General features: G+C 49.4%; 1 protein-coding gene across 1 annotated transcript in view; it reads right to left on the bottom strand.

The window, feature by feature from the left end:
* Nucleotides 1-256: 256 nt before the first annotated feature.
* RNF165 (ring finger protein 165) overlaps nt 257-21,944 on the bottom strand; it is a 56,288-nt gene continuing 34,600 nt past the window's right edge. Inside the window, exons 8-12 of the mRNA XM_039911320.1 lie at nt 14,714-14,843; nt 13,835-13,939; nt 12,902-12,997; nt 8,805-8,911; nt 257-7,229 (exon numbers count right to left, since the gene is read on the bottom strand). Coding sequence (XP_039767254.1) covers nt 7,112-7,229; nt 8,805-8,911; nt 12,902-12,997; nt 13,835-13,939; nt 14,714-14,843 — 556 coding nt within the window. The 3' untranslated portion in view covers nt 257-7,111. The remainder of the gene's footprint in view (nt 7,230-8,804; nt 8,912-12,901; nt 12,998-13,834; nt 13,940-14,713; nt 14,844-21,944) is intronic.

Raw genomic sequence — 21,944 nt, 5'->3', positions numbered from 1 at the left:
AACAGGCAAATTCGGTTGGACACAGTCCCTGTCCCATGTGGGGTTTACAGTTTCAATCCTCATTTTACAGATGAGGTAACTGAGGCCCCGAGAAGTGAAGTGACTTGCCCAAGATCACACAGCAGACAAGTGGAAGAGACAGGATTAGAAGCCACGACCTTCTGACTCTCAGGCTCTATCCACTCAGCCATGCTGCTTCTCTGTCCTAGACGTTCAACCTGGGAGGCATGATAAGGAGGCCCCGGCACAAACAATGTGTAGTTAGCAAGGCAATTTGTTTTATTAGTTATAAATAAAGTACAAAAAATCCACCAAAAGTGAATCTAAGCATTTACACAATTTCTAATGTCTTCATCTCTTCAATGCACTATTGCTTTAATATTAATAATAAATATTCTTCTAGCTTTTTTCTATAAAATAGTCTATGTAGCAAAATGTTGCACAGCACAACAGAACAGCAGTAGGATTACAAAAAAAAAAAATGAGGATAATCCTTTCACTCACCCAGGGTTAAGAATTCTCACCTCAGGCCTCCAAGGTGGTCCAGGGAAGAAGATGGGGAAGAGAAGGGCCAATGGGAAATTGGAGAAGGGAACTGGCTGCCTCTGGGGTTTTCAGGCCTCAACCTCAGAGTCCGCTCCAAGGGGGAAGAGTGATCTCAGTGGTGCTTCAGCCGCCCAGGGCGGGGAACTGGGAATCCTGAAACAGCCTAAGACATTGCCACCGCTCCAGTGAATCAGCTCTGGGAAGATGACACTTCTCTCCCGGGCCTCTGGATGGTTTCTACGGAATGAGCGTCTGCTTTCCCTGACTATATTTCTCCCAGGATCCTTGGCTTCCCATACACTGTCCCCTCCTCCTGAAGTTAGTTAAATCCTTTGGCAACATTCTGGGAAAAGGAAGGGTGGAACTGAGGTTGAAGGGTCGGAATGAGAATCTCCAAATACTTAAGAGCAACACAAGGAGGACATCTCTTCATTCCAGGAAGCTCCGCTTTCAGCAAAGCCTCCTCGGCCTTGCCCCACCACTTATCCCATTCTAATCAGCCTCAGGATCCCATCTGCAACCAGGAACAGGTGTTCCTCAGAAGAGGCAGGCATCTTTGAAAGGAGAAGAGTTTGGGGGTGTGGACATTTCCAAATGAAATAACTGAGGTTTTTGTTTGGGTGTATTTTCAGAGAAAGAGGACCCAAGAAAGCTATGTTTTCAGAATCAGCCAAAAGCCTGGTGGGTGGGACTTGAATGTCTGTGCTCAGTGATTTCTGATCACTAATTAGTCAGTCCAGCTAAAGCCTTGATCTTGGAAAAGTCCCACCCTCCGTTCGAATGGGAAGCACATTTTACAGAGCACCTTAGACTGGAAACTAAGATAGACACCTGGGGTCCTGATGAGGAAACTGAGGCCAAGGGACAGGGGCCACTGTTTCCACATACTACTCCCGTCCGGTCTAGCTTTCTCATCTGCATATTCTCCCAGTCCCAGAGAGGATGTGTGAAGATTCAAGCCCATGAGAAATCTCTACTGCTGACTCTTCAATTCCTGGCTGGACCTCTGGGAAAATCAGAGCTTTCCCGAAGCACCTGCCTTAATGACGCCTTGAAAAATAAAATAATATAAAATGAAAACCCATCCTCTCTGCACCTTGGGCCAGGCTCCTCCCCACTCCCAGACACTCCTGGTTTCCCAGATCACTTGTGAGTCTCTGGATCCAAAGCAGAGGGAAGACAGATTTCCGGGAGTGCAGTTTCAAGGATGACCTTGACCAAAGTTCAACTCACAAATGAATGTCTGACCACTGGGGCTGAAACTCCTCCCCTACTTCTTCCTCCTCCTTTCCTAGGAGTGATGCTTGATTGTGGAAAGCCACCTGTTTGCTCTTCCCAAACCTCCAGGAGCAGCTCCGTTGCCTTAAAACTTAAAGGGTCATAATTTGGGGCCTGTCAAACTTGCCTTCCTGTAGAACATATTTCCACCCATTTTCCCAAACACATTCAAAATCTTTCCCAGAGTTCAGTGCCTGGGTCTCACAATTGGAGGGATTTTTCCTTCCTTCAGCCGAAATCGCTTCTCCTCAAGTGAAACGAAGTGGAAAGTTGAGTTGTTTTTCATGCAATTTAGCACCCCTCAAAAATCCCTAACCATCCCCACCCTGGAATTAAAGAGGAAGAGGAGAAATAAATACTGCTCTATCCGATGTGCTCGTCTACAGTAACCAGTGGATCGAACTGATTCAATCGATCAGCTTTATTTTGTCTGTGAAGACGCAACTCTAATGGGTGTCTGGGGAGCCCCAGAGGATCATAGCTCTAGAGGGGGCGGAAGCTACCCAGTTTGTAACTCCAGATAGAGGACCAAAGAAGCTATGATAACCAATCTGTGGATCCGGGCTTCTCAGCCACCTGTGGCTGTTAACCCTTCTAAAGTCAAGGGGCGAGAGAACCATTTCAAAACTCCAGACTCGAAAGGTCACCACTCTGCCAACTCCCACTCCCCTCCCTAATCCCAACTCTAACCTCACAAGGCCCTCGTGCCAGTTTAGTCGTCGTCTCTCCTGGGCATCTGTGCTGGAAATTGAGGCGGGTTGTGCCAACCGAACCATAAACAATGCCTTCCGTGCTTCAAAGTCGCCACGTCTGTTCAGGCCCATCTCTGATGAGTCCTGCATCCTTGACACGAGCACTTGGCAGATAGGAACGGGCCCTGAGGCCATATCTTTGGACACTATAGACTTTGGACCCAGTTATTTGATCCCCCTGGGTCAATCAATCAATGGTATTCACTGAACGCTACATTCAGAGCACTGTACTGAGCGCTTGGGAGAGTACAGTACGACAGAATTAGCAGACACGTTCCCCGCCCATAACAAGTTTACAGTCTAGAAGTCCGGCCCAGAAGTCTTCCCTGCACCGACCGCGTACCTTTCTAGGTGAGGTGGGAACTGGTCTGTTCAGCGTGACCCAGAAGAAAGCGAGTGAAAGGATTATCTCACTTCGATTATGAGTGCAAATAATATTTATATATGTGCTAAACACGTTCACTATATTGCAGTTTTCCACTAGATCACAGCATACAGAATCAAAGGTTTGCATTTTCATGGAATGTATCCAAGGGAACAGCACCACAGTACTACAGTTTGCAATCACACACCCTGATTTTGGACAAGATAAATTCGCGCTTTTTTTTTTAAAGTCTTAAAGTACCGATGCATGCAAAGCATTCCACTCCCAGAAACAATGCAAAAATGAGGTAATAGGAGTAATAAAAAAAATTAGTATTATCTCTAAATAAATAAATTATAATTAAAAATGCAAAACAACTATAAAAATAATTAAATAAGAACCCACAATATCTACAAGTTAGTCATAAATTATGATTGTTAAATATAAGGCATTTAAACTCACAAAACCCTGTAAACTATCAACGTGCCGTGGTTTTTTTTTTTTGTTTTGTTTTCTTTTCTACCGACTGAAATCGCTCTAGCGTTGGCTCTATGCGTACAGGAGATGAAACACAAGGGGTACCTGACAGACCCAGACAATCTCAGGCATCAGACAGCCTCTCCATTGCATGTCTCTCTGACACGGGGCTTTCCTTCTAGAGGAGTTTGGTGCTTTCTTCACCATTGAAAAACTGTGCTTGTTCATTAGGCATAAAGGGTTCATAATACTCGCGCATTGGCCGTGAACACTTGATAGAGAGGAACTCAGTCACTGCCACCAGGAGGGGAGGCGGGGGAGGTGACCTCGAGAGCTCCCCAAACCTCCCGCTGCCTCACCCCTACCGGCCCTACTGGCTACCCCCGTCGGCGTTCGCCTAGTCGGAGTCCCAGGAGGACCGCGGCTGCTCGAAAGAGGCCCGAGTTCAGTAACCCGGGGCTGTTCCTTGCCCCGGAAGGCACTCGTGTTTCTCAGCAAAAAGCCCACTGGGTTGAACGGAAGGACGACCAGAAATGGCCTCTCCTCAGAGAGGTCGCCCCAATCTGTGCTCTGAAGAGCTGCAATCCTCTCCTCTCTTCCCCCTCTCTGCTCCCTCCCCAACTACCTCCAATACCCCAGCGGGCTCCCTCATCAGAAAGGGAGAAGGAAATGGTGGGCACTGCCCTCGCTGGGCCCTACCACTCTGGATCCGGCCACGAGGCCTCCAGGCTCCTGAGTCGGGGCGCCCGGCGGACTCTCACCCACGGACACCGTTGGGGTTGGGGTGAGGAGAACCTTGGTGCTGGGAATTCCATCCTTCACCCCTCGTCCGGCTGCGGCCCCCAGCTGGCAGAGGAGTCAGCCTCAACCGCTCTGAGAGAGGCTTTCACGCTTACAGCTCAACTGGAATGCGACCATCTCCTTTGTGATGGAAAGGCACATGAGGGCAGGCCCTGGGTCTCAACTAAACTCCCTCACCGCAGACATCGAATCAAATACTGGGCCACACCTGCCATTGGCCTCCAATCGATATTTTCTGGTAAGAATGAATAGGTCATTTCTGTTCCTCAACACTCACTGAACTCATACTGAACTCCGAGAAACAGATGTCCCAACGCAACAGAAATCACCCAGTCACCAGCATCCTACACAGAGTTGCCAAGAATTCTAAAAACCTGGAAGGGATATTCAGGGTTCACTGGATCCTGTCCCCTGTGCCCAGGTGGGTGAATGGGGAAATCATCTGGGAGATTTGAATGTCATGAATAAAGATCATCCGATAGGGGAGTTGGTCAAGGTGCTTATTTTTCCCAACCCTCCCAAGGCTCGCTGGTAAGAGGGAGGAGGAGAGAGCGAGGTTCAGAATCTTGATGGGGAATCTATTCATTGCACCTAAAAATAAATGAAGAGAAATAGCTAGCTCACGTGGCAGGCAAGCGACACAAACAGCCAGCAGCCTCGCTGAGAAAACACCATTGCTTGGGATCGTCCACCAGTCTTTGGGACCTCGCTCTCCCCTCCGTTATTACCGTTCACACTGGGTAGGTTGGGAGGACATTCCAATTGGGCCAGGATACTGAAACTTCTTTTCCCTTCAGACTAAGAGTTCCAGTTTTCTTCCCGGGCTCAGCCTCCTTCCCAAACTGAAGGGGTCTTTGGAAAACACAGTTCAACTCGAGGAGTTTATCATCTGGCTACTGGGCCAGTCGATTCCCTAAAATTCTTTCTGTGATGACTGAGCTTTAGAGCCGGGAGGGAAGGGGACCAGGGATAGAGGAGGAAGGTGAAGGGTACAAGGATGGAGTGAAGGATTCCATTTGAGCTGTAACCTACCTTTCCTTATTCCCAACCCTTTAAAGATAAAGCAGTATACAAAATAATAAATTTGGTACATGATGAAACCTGGTGGATTTCCCCACTCTCCCGCTCCTGGTCTTCCCCAATTCCATCTCTCTGTTCCCTTCGGGATGCTAAGAAGCAGTTGAGCTACACGAGAAGGTTTATTGTCTGAGAGCACTGGAAATTTCCTAATTGGTCACCCTAGGAGAACCATGAGATCAGTCCCTAGCTAGTAGACTCTCTAAGCAGCACAGAGCACATCACCGATGTTATTTATCCTCACGACATCCTGGTGAGGTAGGGAAGGGGGCAGATAGTATTGTCCCCCACTTGCAGATGGGGAAACTGAGGCACAGAAGAAGGGAAGTGACTTGCCCAAGGTCACACAGTGAGTCAAGGGAGAAGCTGGGGTCCAAACCCTGGTGTCCTGACTCCCGGTCTGATGCTCTAAGCCCTGGAGCCCGTCTTTTCTCTCTGAGTGAAACTGCCCCTTTGACTTTGGAAATGATCCAGAGAGTCCTTGCAAAGCCCCACATCTTACCCCACCTGGTGCCCTCTAGTCAAGAGGTGCCGTGGGAGGGGTGAAGGGAGGCGGGGTGTCGGGGAGGGGCCTCCCGATGGATGTTTCTCAGTCGCCCCTGTGCTGGCTCTCTGACTGGGCCCAGGCGAGTCATCTCTGCCCTCTGCCACCCAGACGGGCAGAGCAGCGGTCATCCCTTGGCCACCAGGGAGGGGAGAGGCAGAAGGGAACAAGGCGCCTAGCAAGAGCCCTACGGGCTCCAGAAGGGATGCAGTGAGCAACTGTGGAGGCACTTCCATCTCCCTCTTCCGACGGAAAGATGGGGAGTCTCCATCTCAGCCAGCCAATCTCATAGCTCTCCTCGGGGACTACTGCCCCAGTGTCCCATGTCCCTTGGTCCAGAGAGAAGGAATTGGGGGAGGGGGCCCTCATCTCCCACCCTCCACCGACCTCATCCCTGGCTCGTCCTCCCCTAGGCCTAGCACCAGCAGGTGTTTTTGGGGGGTGGAGCCAGAGGGAGGTGGCCAGTGTCCCAGCAAGGGTCCCAGGTCCCTTTGGATTAGGCTCTCTCCCCTTCGTTCCTGTCCTAGAGGCTTCCTACAGTCTCTCCGTATGCTGTAAACATGATCCAAAGAAAGCAGCCCCGACCCCGGGTGAAGAACGCAATCCTTTTTCACTGTAAACAGGATTTGGCTTTCTCACCTTCGTTTCTATTTTGTTGTTGTTGTTGTTGTTGTTGTTGTTGTTGTTGTTGTTGAACGATGGGAAGATTCGGCTTTTGTTGGTTTCCGTGAACGTTTGTGTTCTTTGTTTTTGTCAGGCACCAAAACAAGGACTCGATGAAAAATATTTGGTGCAAATTAGGTAACAGCGACGTGTCCACCACAAGATGACTAGGGTCACCAAACACAACATTTTCTTAAGCTAACATGCTGGCTGCCATCCACAGAAATAGCTAAAGACCCCTACATTGTTTCTACTGATTTGAGAGGTATATATACAATCCTTGGAAGGGCAGGATTGATGGGTCACACTACCCAGCTAGTACCTTCAAGATCGCACCTAGGTCTTCCGCAGCACGGGGACGCCCTCGCACCGAGGAGGCCGAGATCCTTCGCCCTGGCGGGGCAGAGGGCAGAGAGCCCAGTCGGGTTGGGTGGATCCTCTCCTATCCCTAGACACTGTACCACCAATTCCTCTTAGCGCTAAATGTGCTTGCAGGCTTGTCCTCTAAATCAAATGGCTCAGAAGGCAAAGTTTTGCTGCAAGGGCTATGGCCGTGGGTGACCTGGTAAGGAAGATGGGGTCTCCGGGGGGGGTGGGGGGCGGCCCCCCTCAGCTGTCAGCGCCCAGCTGTGTTTCAATGTCCACTCTGCAGATGGGACATTTCTTGCTGGTGGCCAACCACTGGTCCACGCACACTTGGTGGAATAGATGCATACAGGGTAAGCGCCTGCAAGACACAATCACAAGCCAATTACCGTCAGGGCTGGCCTAGGGTTCTGGGGCTCAAACAGCCAGCTCCGGAGGCCGGCTTCCGGTCCTGGCAGAGTCAGTCGGTGAGTCAATCGTATTTACTGAGAACTTTCTGCGCACAGAACACTGTACTAAACACTTGGGGGAGTACAAGATAACAATATAAACATCAAGATCCTGGCCACGGCGAGCTTACAATCTAGAGGGAGTGACGGGCACTAATATAAATACATAAAACTGTAGATATCTACGTAAGTGCTGTCGGGCTGGGAGCGGGGTTGAATAAAGCTGGGATGATGCAGAAGAAAATGGGAGAAGAGGAAAAGAGGGCTTCGTCAGGAAAGGCCTCTTAGAGGAGACGTGTCTTCAGTAAGATTTTGAAGGAGAGGAGAGTAATTTGCCGGCTGGATATGAGGAGGGAGGGTATTCCAGGCCAGAGGCTGGATGTGGGTCAGCAGTGAGACAGATGAGATCAAGGTACAGTAAGAAGGTTAGCATCAGAGGAGAGGAGACTGAAGCAGATGGGTCTGAGGTAGGAGGGCTTGGGTGCTTCCAGGGCAGGATGGGATGAATCGGAGGGAGGGATGAAGAGCCTGGACAGTTGTCCTGGTCCCCAAAAATCAGGGTGGGGGAGGGGTCAGCGGGGGGGGAGAGAGAAGGAGAGAGAGAGAGAGCTAGCCCCTGCCTCCATGACTCGGCCAGGACTCTGTGCATAGGTCCTGGCCCCGTACAGGATGGAAGCCAGTGGAGAGGGATCAGGGAAGGGATGGGGTCTCAGAGGACTGGGGAAGGGAGTGTTTCATCTCAGAGTGACTTTTTTTCCCCTCCGTCTTTGGGACCCCAAGAGAATAAGGCACCGTCACCAAGGGCTGGCTCAGGCTGCAGTCCCTGGTAATTTGAACTCTCTGGTCCCTGTCAGAGATAGAAGGCACCTAGCCCACACTTCTAAAGAGAGGTCCCCTGGAGAGTGAGTTAATGCCATCTTGGTCCACCCATCCCACACCACACACACACCACACACATATGGAGGCCTGCAGGATGTACCATGCCATACTATTTCTACAGACATGAAGATTTTCAGTCAGCATTCGCCCTGGAATGCATACACACACAGAGACCCAGGTTCATTGGCCTGCAAGTGCAGCTCATCTTTATCCGTTGTCTTTTCTGGATCCCATTCCCCTACATTTCCCGGTTCCTCCCAACATCACCGTCTTTCATCGGAGATGCTTCCTGCTTGGGCAGAATTACCCGAATCTCGGATTCTAAACTGGATCTCTGCTCAACCAGAGAGGGTGGAAAGGAGAGTAAAATGCTTCAGGATGACGAGGACAGAAAGCTTTTAGGACTGGGAGTTTTCGAGGGTGACTTTTTCTGGAAACAGGTGCAGGATGATTCCATTAACACCACGCACACCTTCAATCTCCACTGCACTACATCTACACACACATTGACACACACACACACACATTCAAACGCGATGATGCCAATATAATAACATGCTAACTAACTTGCTAATGAGCAGCTCAGGAAAGGGTAGGGATTGAGTTACCTCACATCTTCTCCATCTTCCAACATAGATAAACAAATTGTGCATTTCTCATCTGTGTCCGACTCCTCTCCGTCCTCCTTCTTGTCTTTGCCTTCCTGTGGCCTTCGCTGCAGAAGCAGAGACACAGAGCGGGATCACCAAATAATACTAGTGGTGTTTTTTAAGCGCTTACTGTGTGCCAAACACTGTCCTAAGCACTAGCGTAGAAACAAGGTAATCAGGTTGGACACAGTCCGAAGAGTGGTCTCGATGGCTAGCGGCGACACTGAATTTAACTGGAATATATATTAGTTCCCGAAGAGACCGAGAATGGGCCTCCCTCACCACTCTGGTCCAGGATCCCATCCACTAAACCAGATGCCTCCTAGAGCACGTAAGTGTCACAGGCTGAGTCAAGGCTCTGCCCCGTCCAGGACCAAGGGTGACAATAAATAGATAAAGGTAGGAATATCAACTCCCTCTTCAATTACTCTATCAATTAGTAAGTCTCTGTGTGGTTGTAATTTGTATTAATAATAATGTTGGTATTTGTTGAGTGTTTACTATGTGTAGACCACTGTTCTAAGCGCTGGGGTAGATACAGAGTAATCAGGTTGTCCCACGTGAGGCTCGCAGTTAATCCCCATTTTACAGATGAGGTAAGCGAGGTAAGAGAAGTTAAGTGACTTGCCCACACTCACACAGCTGACAAGTGGCAGAGCTGGGATTCGAACCCATGACCTCTGACTCCCAAGCCTGGGCTCTTTCCACTGAGCCATGCTGCTTCTGTATTACCTATTGGGCTGTAAGTCTCTTAAGGGCAGATACCTCTTGACCACTGTCTCCACCCATCTATCATTGAGTTTTTTCCCCTAAAAAGTGACTGGGGATTAACTCGTCCAAGTGGTAGCCACTCTTTTATTTCCATCTCTGCCTTTATAGGCATATAGGTGAGGGGATATCCAGCCCTCCTGAAGTCTCCAGGTGGCCAGAGGGGCTAGCCCAAACCTCAGGACCTAATCCCACTATTTAGCTCTGGAAGAGGCTTGGATCTGTCTGATGTTCTCCTCACTGGAGAGGAGATTTGAACTTGCAACCCTATGTTATAGGAAGGCAAGCAATGGGATTATGTGTGGCTCAGTGGAAAGAGCATGGGTTTGGGAGTCAGAGGATGTAGATTCTAATCCGGGCTCCGCCACTTGTCTGCTGTGTGACCTTGGGCAAGCCACTGCACTTCTCTGGGCCTCAGTTACCTCATCTGTAAAATGGGGATTAAGACTGTGAGCCCCACGCAGGACAACTTGATTACCTTGTATCTACCCCAGCACTTAGGCCCCACTTCCCCCTCCAGTTATCGCCCTATCTCCCTACTACCCTTCCTTTCCAAAATCCTAGAACGAGTCGTCTACAATCGATGCTTAGAATTCCTTAACTCCCATTCTCTCCTGGACCCCCTCCAATCTGGCTTCCGTCCCCTCCACTCTACCGAGACTGCTCTCTCTAAGGTCACCCATGACCTCCTCCTTGCCAAATCCAATGGCTCCTACTCCATTCTGATCCTCCTTGACCTCTCTGCTGCCTTTGACACTGTCGACCATCCCCTCCTCCTCCATACCTTATCTCACCTTGGCTTCACGGACTCTGTCCTCTCCTGGTTCTCCTCTTACCTCTCTGGCCGATCATTCTCGGTCTCCTTTGCTGGAGCCTCCTCCCCCTCCCATCCTTTAACTGTTGGAGTTCCTCAAGGGTCAGTTCTTGGCCCTCTTCTGTTCTCCGTTTACACTCACTCCCTCGGTGAACTCATTCGCTCTCACGGCTTCGACTACCATCTCTACGCAGATGACACGCAGACCTACATCTCCGCCCCTGTCCTCTCCCCCTCCCTTCGGGCTCGCATCTCCTCCCGCCTCCGGGACGTCTCCACCTGGATGTCGGCCCGCCACCTAAAACTCAACATGAGCAAGACTGAGCTCCTCATCTTCCCTCCCAAACCCGGTCCTGTACCAGACTTCTCTATCACCGTGGATGACACGACCATCCTTCCCGTCTCTTGGGCCTGCGATCTCGGTGTCATCCTTGACTCGTCTCTCTCGTTCACCCCACGCATCCTATCCGTTACCGAGACCTGCCGGTTTCACCTCTACAATATCGCCAAGATCCGCCCTTTCCTCTCCACCCAAACGGCTACCTTACTGTTACGGGCTCTCGTTATATCCCGGCTAGACTACTGTGTCAGCCTTCTCTCTGACCTCCCTTCCTCCTCTCTCGCCCCGCTCCGGTCTATTCTTCACTCCGCTGCCCGGCTCATCTTCCCGCAGAAACGATCTGGGCATGTCACTCCCCTTCTTAAACAACTCCAGTGGTTGCCTATCAACCTCTGCTCCAAACAAAAACTCCTCACTCTAGGCTTCGAGGCTCTCCATCACCTTGCCCCTTCCTACCTCTCCTCCCTTCTCTCTTTCTACCACCCACCCCGCATGCTCCGCTCCTCCGCCGCCCACCTCCTCGCCGTCCCTCGGTCTCGCCCATCCCGCCGTCGACCCCCGGGTCACGTCCTCCCGCGGTCCCGGAACGCCCTCCCTCCTCACCTCCGCCAAACTGATTCTCTTTCCCTCTATAAAACCCTACTTAAAACTCACCTCCTCCAAGAGGCCTTCCCAGACTGAGCTCCTCTTCTCCCTCTACTCCCTCTGCCACCCCCCCTTTACCTCTCCACAGCTAAACCTTCTTTTTCCCCTTTTCCCTCTGCTCCTCCACCTCTCCCTTCCCATCCCCACAGCACTGTACTCGTCCACTCAACTGTATATATTTTCATTACCCTATTTATCTCTACAATATCGCCAAGATCCGCCCTTTCCTCTCCACCCAAACGGCTACCTTACTATTACGGGCTCTCGTTATATCCCGGCTAGACTACTGTGTCAGCCTTCTCTCTGACCTCCCTTCCTCCTCTCTCGCCCCGCTCCGGTCTATTCTTCACTCCGCTGCCCAGCTCATCTTCCTGCAGAAACGATCTGGGCATGTCACTCCCCTTCTTAAACAACTCCAGTGGTTGCCTATCGACCTCCGCTCCAAACAAAAACTCCTCACTCTAGGCTTCGAGGCTCTCCATCACCTTGCCCCTTCCTACCTCTCCTCCCTTCTCTCTTTCTACCACCCACCCCGCATGCTCCGCTCCTCCGCCGCCCACCTCCTCGCCGTCCCTCGGTCTCGCCCATCCCGCCGTCGACCCCCGGGTCACGTCCTCCCACGGTCCCGGAACGCCCTCCCTCCTCACCTCCGCCAAACTGATTCTCTTTCCCTCTTCAAAACCCTACTTAAAACTCACCTCCTCCAAGAGGCCTTCCCAGACTGAGCTCCTCTTCTCCCTCTACTCCCTCTGCCATCCCCCCTTTACCTCTCCACAGCTAAACCCTCTTTTTCCCCTTTTCCCTCTGCTCCTCCACCTCTCCCTTCCCATCCCCACAGCACTGTACTCGTCCGCTCAACTGTATATATTTTCATTACCCTATTTATTTTGTTAATGAATTGTACATCGCCTCGATTCTATTTAGTTGCCATTGTTTTTACGAGATGTTCTTCCCCTCGACTCTATTTATTGCCATCTTTCTCGTCTGTCCGTCTCCCCCGATTAGACTGTAAGCCCGTCAAACGGCAGGGACTGTCTCTATCTGTTGCCGACTTGTTCATCCCAAGCGCTTAGTACAGTGCTCTGCACATAGTAAGCCCTCAATAAATACTATTGAATGAATGAATGAATGAACAGTGCTCGGCACATAGTAAGCGCTTAACAAATACCACAGATATTATTATTATTATTATCTCCCTTAGGGGCAGAGATTATGTCTACCAACTCTATTATGTTGTACTCCTCCAAAAGCTTAGTACAGTGCTCTGTATTCAGTAAGAGGGTGAATCATGGTTCCAGAAATACCGTTGATTGGTTTATTGATTGTCTCCCATGGGGCGCACCCAGTGAGATCTTCTTGAACCCCAGTTTCTAGGCATCCATCTTGGGCTGATAGCCTCATTCTCTACCTCTCCCAGAGATAGAAAGGAGGCGAGAATGGGGATGGGGGCATGGATTGTGTCAGGGGAGAGGGGGAAGGAAGTCTCACCTTCTTGTATTTGTGGGGGAAGGTGAACCGCTCGATGGTGTTCTGCACTGCTCCCCGGCTCACGCTACCCAGTCTGTCCTCCAGCTGCAACAGCTCCTATAGCAGGCAGACACACATACACAAACACAGAGGGTGAAGACCACAACGTAAAACAGACACAATGTTGTGGACCGTGTTTCCTCAAAATAGCGTGGAGAGCAAGAGGGACAGCACTTGGGGAAGGTTGGGAAGAGGAGACCCCGCTGACCCCTCCCTGATAACTTCGTCCTCCCCCTCCTCTCTATCTGCGGAGTCAAGGGTACCAGTAGCCACGTCAATCCCAACTTTTTCTTTCCTTTTCCTTGTGGTGTTGGGACATGTTCCACAAAAATCCAAAAGCCTGGCAAGCACAGAATGTGGAACCAGGTAAGTCGAGGGACAGTGCACTACAATAATTCCTTTGACTCTGCATAGCTTTTATTTTCCACAGTGTCTTCACCTCAGTAATCTCACTTTACCTTCCCCACACCCCTAGAATGATGGAAGGGAGGGACTGGAAGGAGAGAAAGAGGAAAGGGCAAAATATGTAATGATCCCCATGTGGATACAGACCAGAGAAGCTTTGAGACTTGCCTAAAGCCACACAGTAGGTCAGTGACAAAATAAATTCAGTTCTCCTGATCCTCAGCTCTGTGTTCTTTCCACTAGACCACTCGTTTGGTGCCCAAGAGTACAAGAGGGGATACACTGAAATTGCAGCAGGAGGGATTGAGGTTGGCAAACAGGAAGAATTTCTTGATTTAAAGGGTCATGAGATCCTGGACTGCAGTAGCAAAGGAATTTGTGGGATTCCCTTCTCTAGAATTTTTAAAGAATGTTTCCTTTGGAGAAAGGGGGATAGATACAATGACCCCTGCCCTAGAAATCTATGGTTCAGTGAACAGAAGAACTTACCTCATAACTTTCCCTCACCGCTGACGTGTGCCTGTTTGGATTCAGTCCCTGAAGAGCAAGCAAGTGAAGCTGAGGATATGGGTAATTTCTGATTTCGTGGACAACCTGGGATGCGGGGGTGGGGGGTGAGAAGGAAAGCTCTGTGAGGATAAGCAAGATTTTCCACAAACCAAGCTTCCCATCTCCATGTCTGTCAGAACCCAGTCTGCCCTTCCCTCCTGAGGGACCACCCAGGAGAGGCTGCTGGGCAGCAAATGGGAGGAGAAGAGCAGGGAGGAAGAAGAGCAATTTCAGCAGGATGAGCCTAGGGGAGTCAGTCCTAGGCCAGGGGGTCAGCTCCAGGGGTCCTAAATGCAGCCCCAGATTCTCCCAGGTGGTAAGGCACTCCCTGGAGCTTTTTTCATTTTATTTTTTTTTCTGGCATTTGTTAAGCCCTTGCTGTGGGCCAGGCACTGGTTGGCGTAGTGGATAGAACATGGGCCTGGGAGTCAGAAGGTCATGGGTTCTAAACCTGTCTCCACCACTTGTCTACTGTGTGACCTTGGCCAAGTTACTTCACTTCTCTGAGCCTCAGTTACCTCATCTGTAAAAGAGGGATTGAGATTGTGAACCCCACAGGGGACGGGGATCGAGTCCAACCCACTTTGCTTGAATCCACCCCAGCGCTTAGTACAGTGCCTGGTACAGAGTAAGTGCTTAACAAATACGACTGTTATTATTATTGCTATTATTATTACCGAGACTCCTCCCCTCCTGCCCAACCCAAGAGGAGGGAAGCTCTGCGGAGGAGAGTGTTGGCCAGCAGGCAGACTTCATATTGAGATTAACCCCTGGCAAGGGACGTGGAAAACCTTTTCCCAGCAAAGCCATCTCACTTACCATCTGCGTGGAGGAGGAGTTTCTGGGAAAGTGATGCATTCGAGGAGTAGCTAAGTAATGCTGATAATGCTGAGGAACTGTCCGAACCTGGAACTGGGCCGCACTCAATCCCGCATCAACACTGAGATCCCTGCAGAAACAAGACCCCCGTCATCATCAGCGTCGCCATTACCATCAGCGTCATCCTCGTCATCACCATCATCGGCATCACCGACCCCACCACTCTGCCATCAGGACAGGCCCCGGATCTAAAGGAAATCTAACAGGGTTGAAAGAAAGTCAGCCGGGGGATTAAAAGGAAATTTCCTGTTCCCAGGGTTGAGGTTTCATGTTCACCTGTGTCGGGGAGGAGACTCTGATGGCGTTTGAGAGCAGGGACCATGATTACTTACTCTATTGTGAGTAGAATTGATTGAACGACTGAATGAATGAATTGTACTTGCCCAAGGGCTTAGTACAGTGCTCTGCACACAGTAAGTACTCAGTAAATATAATTGATTAATCGATTGCCCCGCACAGGGTAAGTGCTCAGTTAACATCCCGAATGGTTGATTTGCTGGAGGTGGGGGCTGAAGGGAATGACTTGGAAAGGGGATGGCTAGCAAGGGAGTGAGAGGACACTCAGGGAGGGCCAGAGAGTGATTTGCAAGGTGAAGAGACTGTGTGAGGAATTTGGAAGCATATCTTACCAGGGAGGACAGGTGCAGTACCTCCTCCAGGAGGAAAATAAAAGAAGTGACTTTCCGTTGGCCCCTTTCCTTTCCTTTTCCTGTTACTACCCCCACCCCCTCCCTTCACTCTCCCAACCACCACTATCACTACATCCTTAGAGGGGCCATCTCTGGGGCGGGAGAGGCCAAATCTACCCTCTGGTCTGGAACCCAGAAAACTGAAAATCAGTAACCCCCCCACTGCCGGCAATCCACAGACCCCAGGAGGTGGGGAGGCAGAAATGCTCCTGCAGCCTCTCCCTTATCCCAGGGAAGACAATCCTGGAAGCTTCCCCCAAGTACTGTACTCTCCGAAGTGCTAAGAACAGTGCTCTGCACATAGTAAGCGCTCAATAAATACCATTGATTGATGTTACCTACTGGTGTACAATGTCATTCAGGAGAGAAGGTTTCTTTCTAAGCATCTTTTCTCTGACCCCTCTGACATGCAAAGTGATTGCATTATTATTATGAGCAGTGCTGCTTAGGAGCACTACCTTTGGGAGTGATCTTTAGGATTTATTAAGCCTTCAGTGTGCTAAAGGACTTCAAACCAAGGGGGATGGAGCAGAAAGAGGTACAGTGGAAATCACACTAAATGAAAGAAGAGAAACTCAAAGTTCCATGATAATGGGAACTTGATTCCGAGCAGTGGAATACTTGGGACAAGAATCCTGATGAGAAGCAACGTGGCCTAGTGCATAGAGCCTGGTCCTGGGAGACAGAAGAACCTGGGTTCTAATCCTAGCCCCACCCCTTGTCTGCTGTGTGACCTTGAGCAAGTCTCTTCACTTCCCTGTGCCTCAGTTGTCTCATCTGTAAAATGGGGATTAAGACTTTGAGCCCTATGTGAGACTGGTAACCTTGTATCTACCTCAGTGCTTAATAGAGTTCCTGGCACATAGTAAGCACTTAACTAATACCAGAAAAAAAAAAACCTCAGGATGATGACAGGAGATAAAAAGTGTTCTACAGATGTCCCCTCAGCTTAAATGGCAGTGGAGGCAGAAGGTGGAAGGCTCTGGGAGGAAGAAGGAAGCGGGGGAGTTGCAGGATCCTGTGCAGAAGGAATGAGGATGCTTCTGGCTCCCTTGCCAGTTTTCGTTCCTGGAGAGGTCACATGGCCACACTGGGCAGAGATATCCCAGGGGCTCCCGACCAGAGATGGAGGGGTCAGGCTCTGGAGAGGAGCCCCTGGTTTGGAACTGGAGGTCAGAGAAGACCCATGCTTCGTGTGGGCCATCAAAGTCATCCTTTCTGAGAAGGCTCTGTGCTTGTGTGGGGGTGGAGGGGCAGATAGCACCTCGGTTTGGGTTGACAACTAAGGTGCGTGATGCTGAGGCATCAGAGAGTGAGGTCTGACAGGATAAGTGAGTCACTGTGAGCAAAGAGGGCAGTTATGGTGCTGTAGAGATCCCTTGAAGACAATGAGAGTATCTAGTAACTCCAACGGCAAGGGTGCCCAGTAAAAGACACTGAAGGACTGATTGCAGAGATTCAGCTGTGGATGGATGAGAGCCTACGGTAGCAGGCAGACCCAGTTCATTCAACAGCTTCACGGGATGGGGACCAGAGGAACCTAAAACCAACATCTCCCACAGTCCTCAGGGAGGAAATGGACGGTCAAAGGACATTCAGTTTGTCCCCTAGGCTGTACACTCTTTATGGGCAGGGAATGTGTCTGCTAATTCTGCTGTACTGTACTCTCCCAGGCTCTTAATATGGTGCTCTGCATAAGTGCTCGATAAATACTATTGATTGATTGCTGGAGGAGGGGTAGGGTGGACACTCCCACCTCTAGGGCGCACAAGGTCATGCTGAACCTGAACTTCCCTGCCCTTTCGATGGTCTTGGCAGTCCAGGACACAAAACGGCAGAGTGCTGGCTCTGTCCAACCGAGTCCCTTGGAGAGCCTCAATTCCCCTTATTGCTAGGACAGTGCCCTGTCCTAAGGGGAAAACAGGAGAGAAGAGACCCTGGGGGTCAGATAAACTGCCTGGGGGTCAGAAACAAGTAGCATTGCCTAGTGGATGAGAAGCAGTGTGGTGTAGTGGATAGAGCACAGGCCTGGGAATCAGAAGGACCTGGGTTCTAATCCCTGCACCACCTCTGGTCTGCTGCGTGACCTTGGACACTTAACTTCTCTGTGCCCCAGTTACCTCATCTGTAAAATGGGGATTAAGACTGTGAACCCCATGTGGGACATGGACTGTGTCCAACCCGATTACCTCGTATCTACCACAGCACTTAGAACAGTTCCTGGCACATAGTAAAGTAAGCACTTAGGAAATATCTTTTTTTTAAAAGAAAAAAAAGACTTGAAGTTTCAGGGACCCTATTCAGACAGTTTAGGAGGTAAATGGAATTGGAATCAACACTTTGTCACAAAGTGGCAATGTCTAGGAGAAAAGAAAGAATAGTAACCCTGCCTGGTGACACCCATGCTAGCATTCTGGTGCTCTCTTGGTGTCCTGACACCTAGCTAACCCCACATTGGACTGAGGAGCAATATGCTATTATTAATAATAATAATATTTGTGGCAATTCATTAAGCTCTTCCTATGTGCCAGGCACTGTACTAAGCACTGGGTAGGTAAAAGATAACCACGTTGGACAGTCCCTGTCCCACATGAGACTCACAGACCTAATCCCCACTTTACAGATGAGGAAACTCAGGCACAGAGAAGTGAAGTGGATAGCCCACGGTCACACAGCAATCAAATTGCAGAGCTGGGATTAGAACCCAGATCCTTCTGACTCCCAGGCCTCTGGTCTATTCATTAAGCCAGGCTGCTTCTCCAGTGGGTAGTCATTAAAGCCCTATGCAAATACTCAGCTCAGTTAGGACTTGGCTTCCCTCCAGAGAGAATGCCATCAACCTGACAACTGGGAAGGAGAAAGAGTAGGGCAAAATTGAAGTGAGACAGATGCTGCAGTTTCGGGAGCTAGAAGCAGCCAGTGAAAACGAGATACCCACCAGAAGCAGCCAATGAAGACAAGATACCCCAAGCAACTTGTCCTTTCCTCCCAAAGAGCCAGCTTAACCCTTCACCTCTCCTGAAGCCCCCACTTCAAAATCCAATCAGCAGATCCACCTCACCCACCCCTCCCCAAATACAACCACCAATTTCAATTTTCCAGGGGAATCTCTGCACTGAAGGACAATGAGCTCTTACTGTATCTTCTTTTCTAATCCAATTAACAGATTCCATGTCTCTTGGCAAAAAGAAATCTCATAGCAAACAAGGGCTCTGAGTGTAGTTAGCTTTATCACAATTATAAAACACCTCATCACCATTGTGTTAGCACTTACAGAGCAGAGCTAATTACAGTGGAAGAATTGCTTTTCCCTCCATCTTGAAAACTTTGTTTCTAAGTGGAGAAAAGGATCAGCCAGGGCTGAAGCTTGAAATTAAACAGAACCTGCAGAGAAGCAGGGTTGCCTAGTGGCTAGAGCATGGGCCTAGGAGTCGAAAAGACCTGGGATCTAATCACGTGTCTGCTGAGAGACGGTGAGTATGTCGTTTAACTTCTCTGTGCCTCAGTTACCTCATCTGGAAAGTGAGGATTAAGACCGTGAGCCCCATGTGGGACATGGATTGTGTCCAACCTGCTTATCTTGATCTACTCCAGTGCTTAGTACAGTGCCTGGCACACAGCAAGTGCTTAACAAACGCCATAAAGAACAATCTCAGCAGGAAAGAAGGTTTAGTAGATTAAATAGGCTAGGTGAAGGACCAGACATATGGGAGGCAAGGAGTTCTAACCTTGTCAGTATACTGGTCCAATCTGGTAAAGTTGTTTATCCTCTCCAAATCTCCACTGGCTCAGGCAGAAAGAGACTACTAAATGGAGAAAGCCTCCTTTTCAATATCCTTTTTCAAATCTACATCGCCCCTGTTCTCTCAAATTTACATCTCCACCCCTGTTCTCTCCGCCTCCCTTCAGGCTCGTATCTCCTCCTGCCTCCAGGAGGTCTCCACTTGGATGTCTGCCCGCCACCTAAAACTCAACATGGCCAAAACTGAGCTCCTTATCTTCCCTCCCAAGCCCGTCCTCTTCCTGACTCCCCTGTCACTGTGGATGGTATGACCATCCTTCCCGTTTCTCAGGCCTGCATTCTTGGTGTCATCCTTGAGTCAGCTCTCTCATTCAACCCACACATCCAATCCATCACCAAGACCTGCCAGTCTCACCTTTACAATATCTCCAAGATCTGCCCTTTCCTCTCCATCCAAATGTCTATCTTACTGGTACAGGCTCTCATAATATCCCGGCTGGGTTACTGTGTCAGCCTTCTCTCAGATCTCCCTTCCAGTCTCTCCCCGCTCCAGTCTATTCTTCATTCCGCTGCCCAGCTCATCTTCCTACAGAAACGTTCTAGGCATGTCACTCCTCTCCTTAAAAACCTCCAATGGTTGCCTATCAACCTCCGCATGAAACAAAAACTTCTCACTCTAGGCTTCAAGGCTCTTCATCACCTTGCCCCCTCCTATCTCTCCTCCCTTCTCTCTTTCTACTGCCCACCCCGCAAGCTCCGCTCCTCTGCCGCTCACCTCCTCACTGTCCCCTGTTCTCGCCTATCCCGCTGTCAACCCCTCGCCCATGTCCTCCCGCTGTCCTGGAATGCCCTCCCTCCTCACCTCTGCCAAACTCTTTTCCCCTCTTCAAAGCCCTACTGAGAGCTCACCTCCTCCAAGAGGCCTTCCCAAACTGAGCTTCCCCATTCCCTCTGCTCCCTCTGCTGCCTTGCTGCCCCCCCCTTCACCTCCCCTCAGCTAATCCCCCTTTCCCCGTGCTCCTCCCCCTCTCCCTTCCCCCTCTACCCAGCATTGTGTTTATTTGTATAAATTTTTATTACCCTATTCATTTTGATAATAAGGTGTACATCCCCTTGATTCAATTTATTGCTATTAAGTTGTCTTGATTTTGTCCGTCTGTCTCCCCCGACTAGACTGTAAACCCGTCAATGGGCAGGGATTGTTTCTATTTCTTGCCGAATTGTACATTCCAAGTGCTTAGTACAGTGCTCTGCACATAGTAAGCGCTCAATAAATAGTATTGAATGAATGAATGAATGAATGCTTGGTTTTTTTGCTTCAACCTCCGTGTCCATTCACTGTAGATTTATCTATATTTATTTGTTAATTATTTATTCAGCTATTTTATCCAGGTACATTCATACTATTTCCTTCTGGGTAGTTTTCCATCCTTGCTCCTGTAATCACTTGTGCCTTGATAATAATAATAATAATAATGATGATGGTATTTGTTAAGCACTTACTATGTTCAAGCACTGTTCTAAGCACTGAGGTAGATACAATCTCATCTATCTCACCATCTATCCTTGTCCAAGTCTTCCCTCCGGCCTGGAACTCCCTCCCCCTTCATAAATGATAGACCACACCACTCTCCCCACATTCTAAGCCTTTTTTTGGTAGTATTTGTTAAGCACTTACTATGTGCCAGGCACTGTACTAAGCTCTGGGACACATGCAAGGTAATCAGGTTGGACACAGATCCCATTCCACATAGGACTCACAGTCTTAATCTTCATTTAACAGATGAGGTAACTGAGGCACAGAGAAGTTAAGTGACTTGCCCCAGGTCATAGAGCAGACAAGTGGTGGAGTCAGAATTAGAACACAGGTCCTCTGACTCCCAGGTCCATGCTCATTCCACACTGCTTCTCTATTAAAATTACATCGTCTCCAAGAGACCCTTCAGACTAAACCCTCTTTTTCCCTACTTTCTCTCTCTTCTGCCTATGCCTAATATGCATTTGGCTCAGTGACCTTTAAGAACTTGATATTCACCTCACACTCAACCCTGCAGCACTTACATACATACCCATAATTTATTTTAATGTCTATCTTCCCCTTTAGACTGTAAACTTGTTGCGGGCAGAGAACCTATCCACCAACTGTTGCAGTGTAGTCTCTCAAGTGTTTAGTACAGTGCTCTGCAGACACTAAGTGCTCAATAAATACTCCCGATTGATTGTTGGTTCCTACCTCACCGGCTCTTCTGTCTGTGCATTTTATTGGATTGTAAGCTCATGGAGATCTAGCTGGGAACTGCCTTTGCCCACATATATCCTACTCTGATGTTCCTGATGTTTTCTCGGCTATCAGAAGCAATAGCAGTAGTAATAGGGTTTATTAAGCTCCTGCTGTAGGCAGACCACCGTACTAAGCACTGAGAAAGTATACAGAAATGAGAATTAAACATGATCTAAGCATGGTCAAGAGGAGCAGCGTGGTCTAGAGGAGCAGCATGACCTAGTGTAAAATGCACAGTCCTGGGGGTCAGAGGACCTGGATTCTAATCCCGCCTCTGTCAGTTGTCTGCTGCATGACTTTGGGAAAGTCACTTAAGTTCTCTGTGCCTCAGTTTCCTCCTTTGTAAAACAGGGATTCGATGCCTGTTCTCCCTTTTACTTAGATTGTGAGTCCGACATAGGACAGGGTCTATAGTGTTTTGGCATATAGTACGAGCTTAACAAATAAATAATGGTAATA

This window comes from Ornithorhynchus anatinus, chromosome 3, assembly GCF_004115215.2.
Source record: "Ornithorhynchus anatinus isolate Pmale09 chromosome 3, mOrnAna1.pri.v4, whole genome shotgun sequence".
Taxonomy (NCBI): Eukaryota; Metazoa; Chordata; class Mammalia; order Monotremata; family Ornithorhynchidae; genus Ornithorhynchus; species Ornithorhynchus anatinus.
The sequence above is the reverse complement of the archived record's forward strand: the minus strand, read 5'-3'. Positions and strand labels throughout refer to the sequence as shown.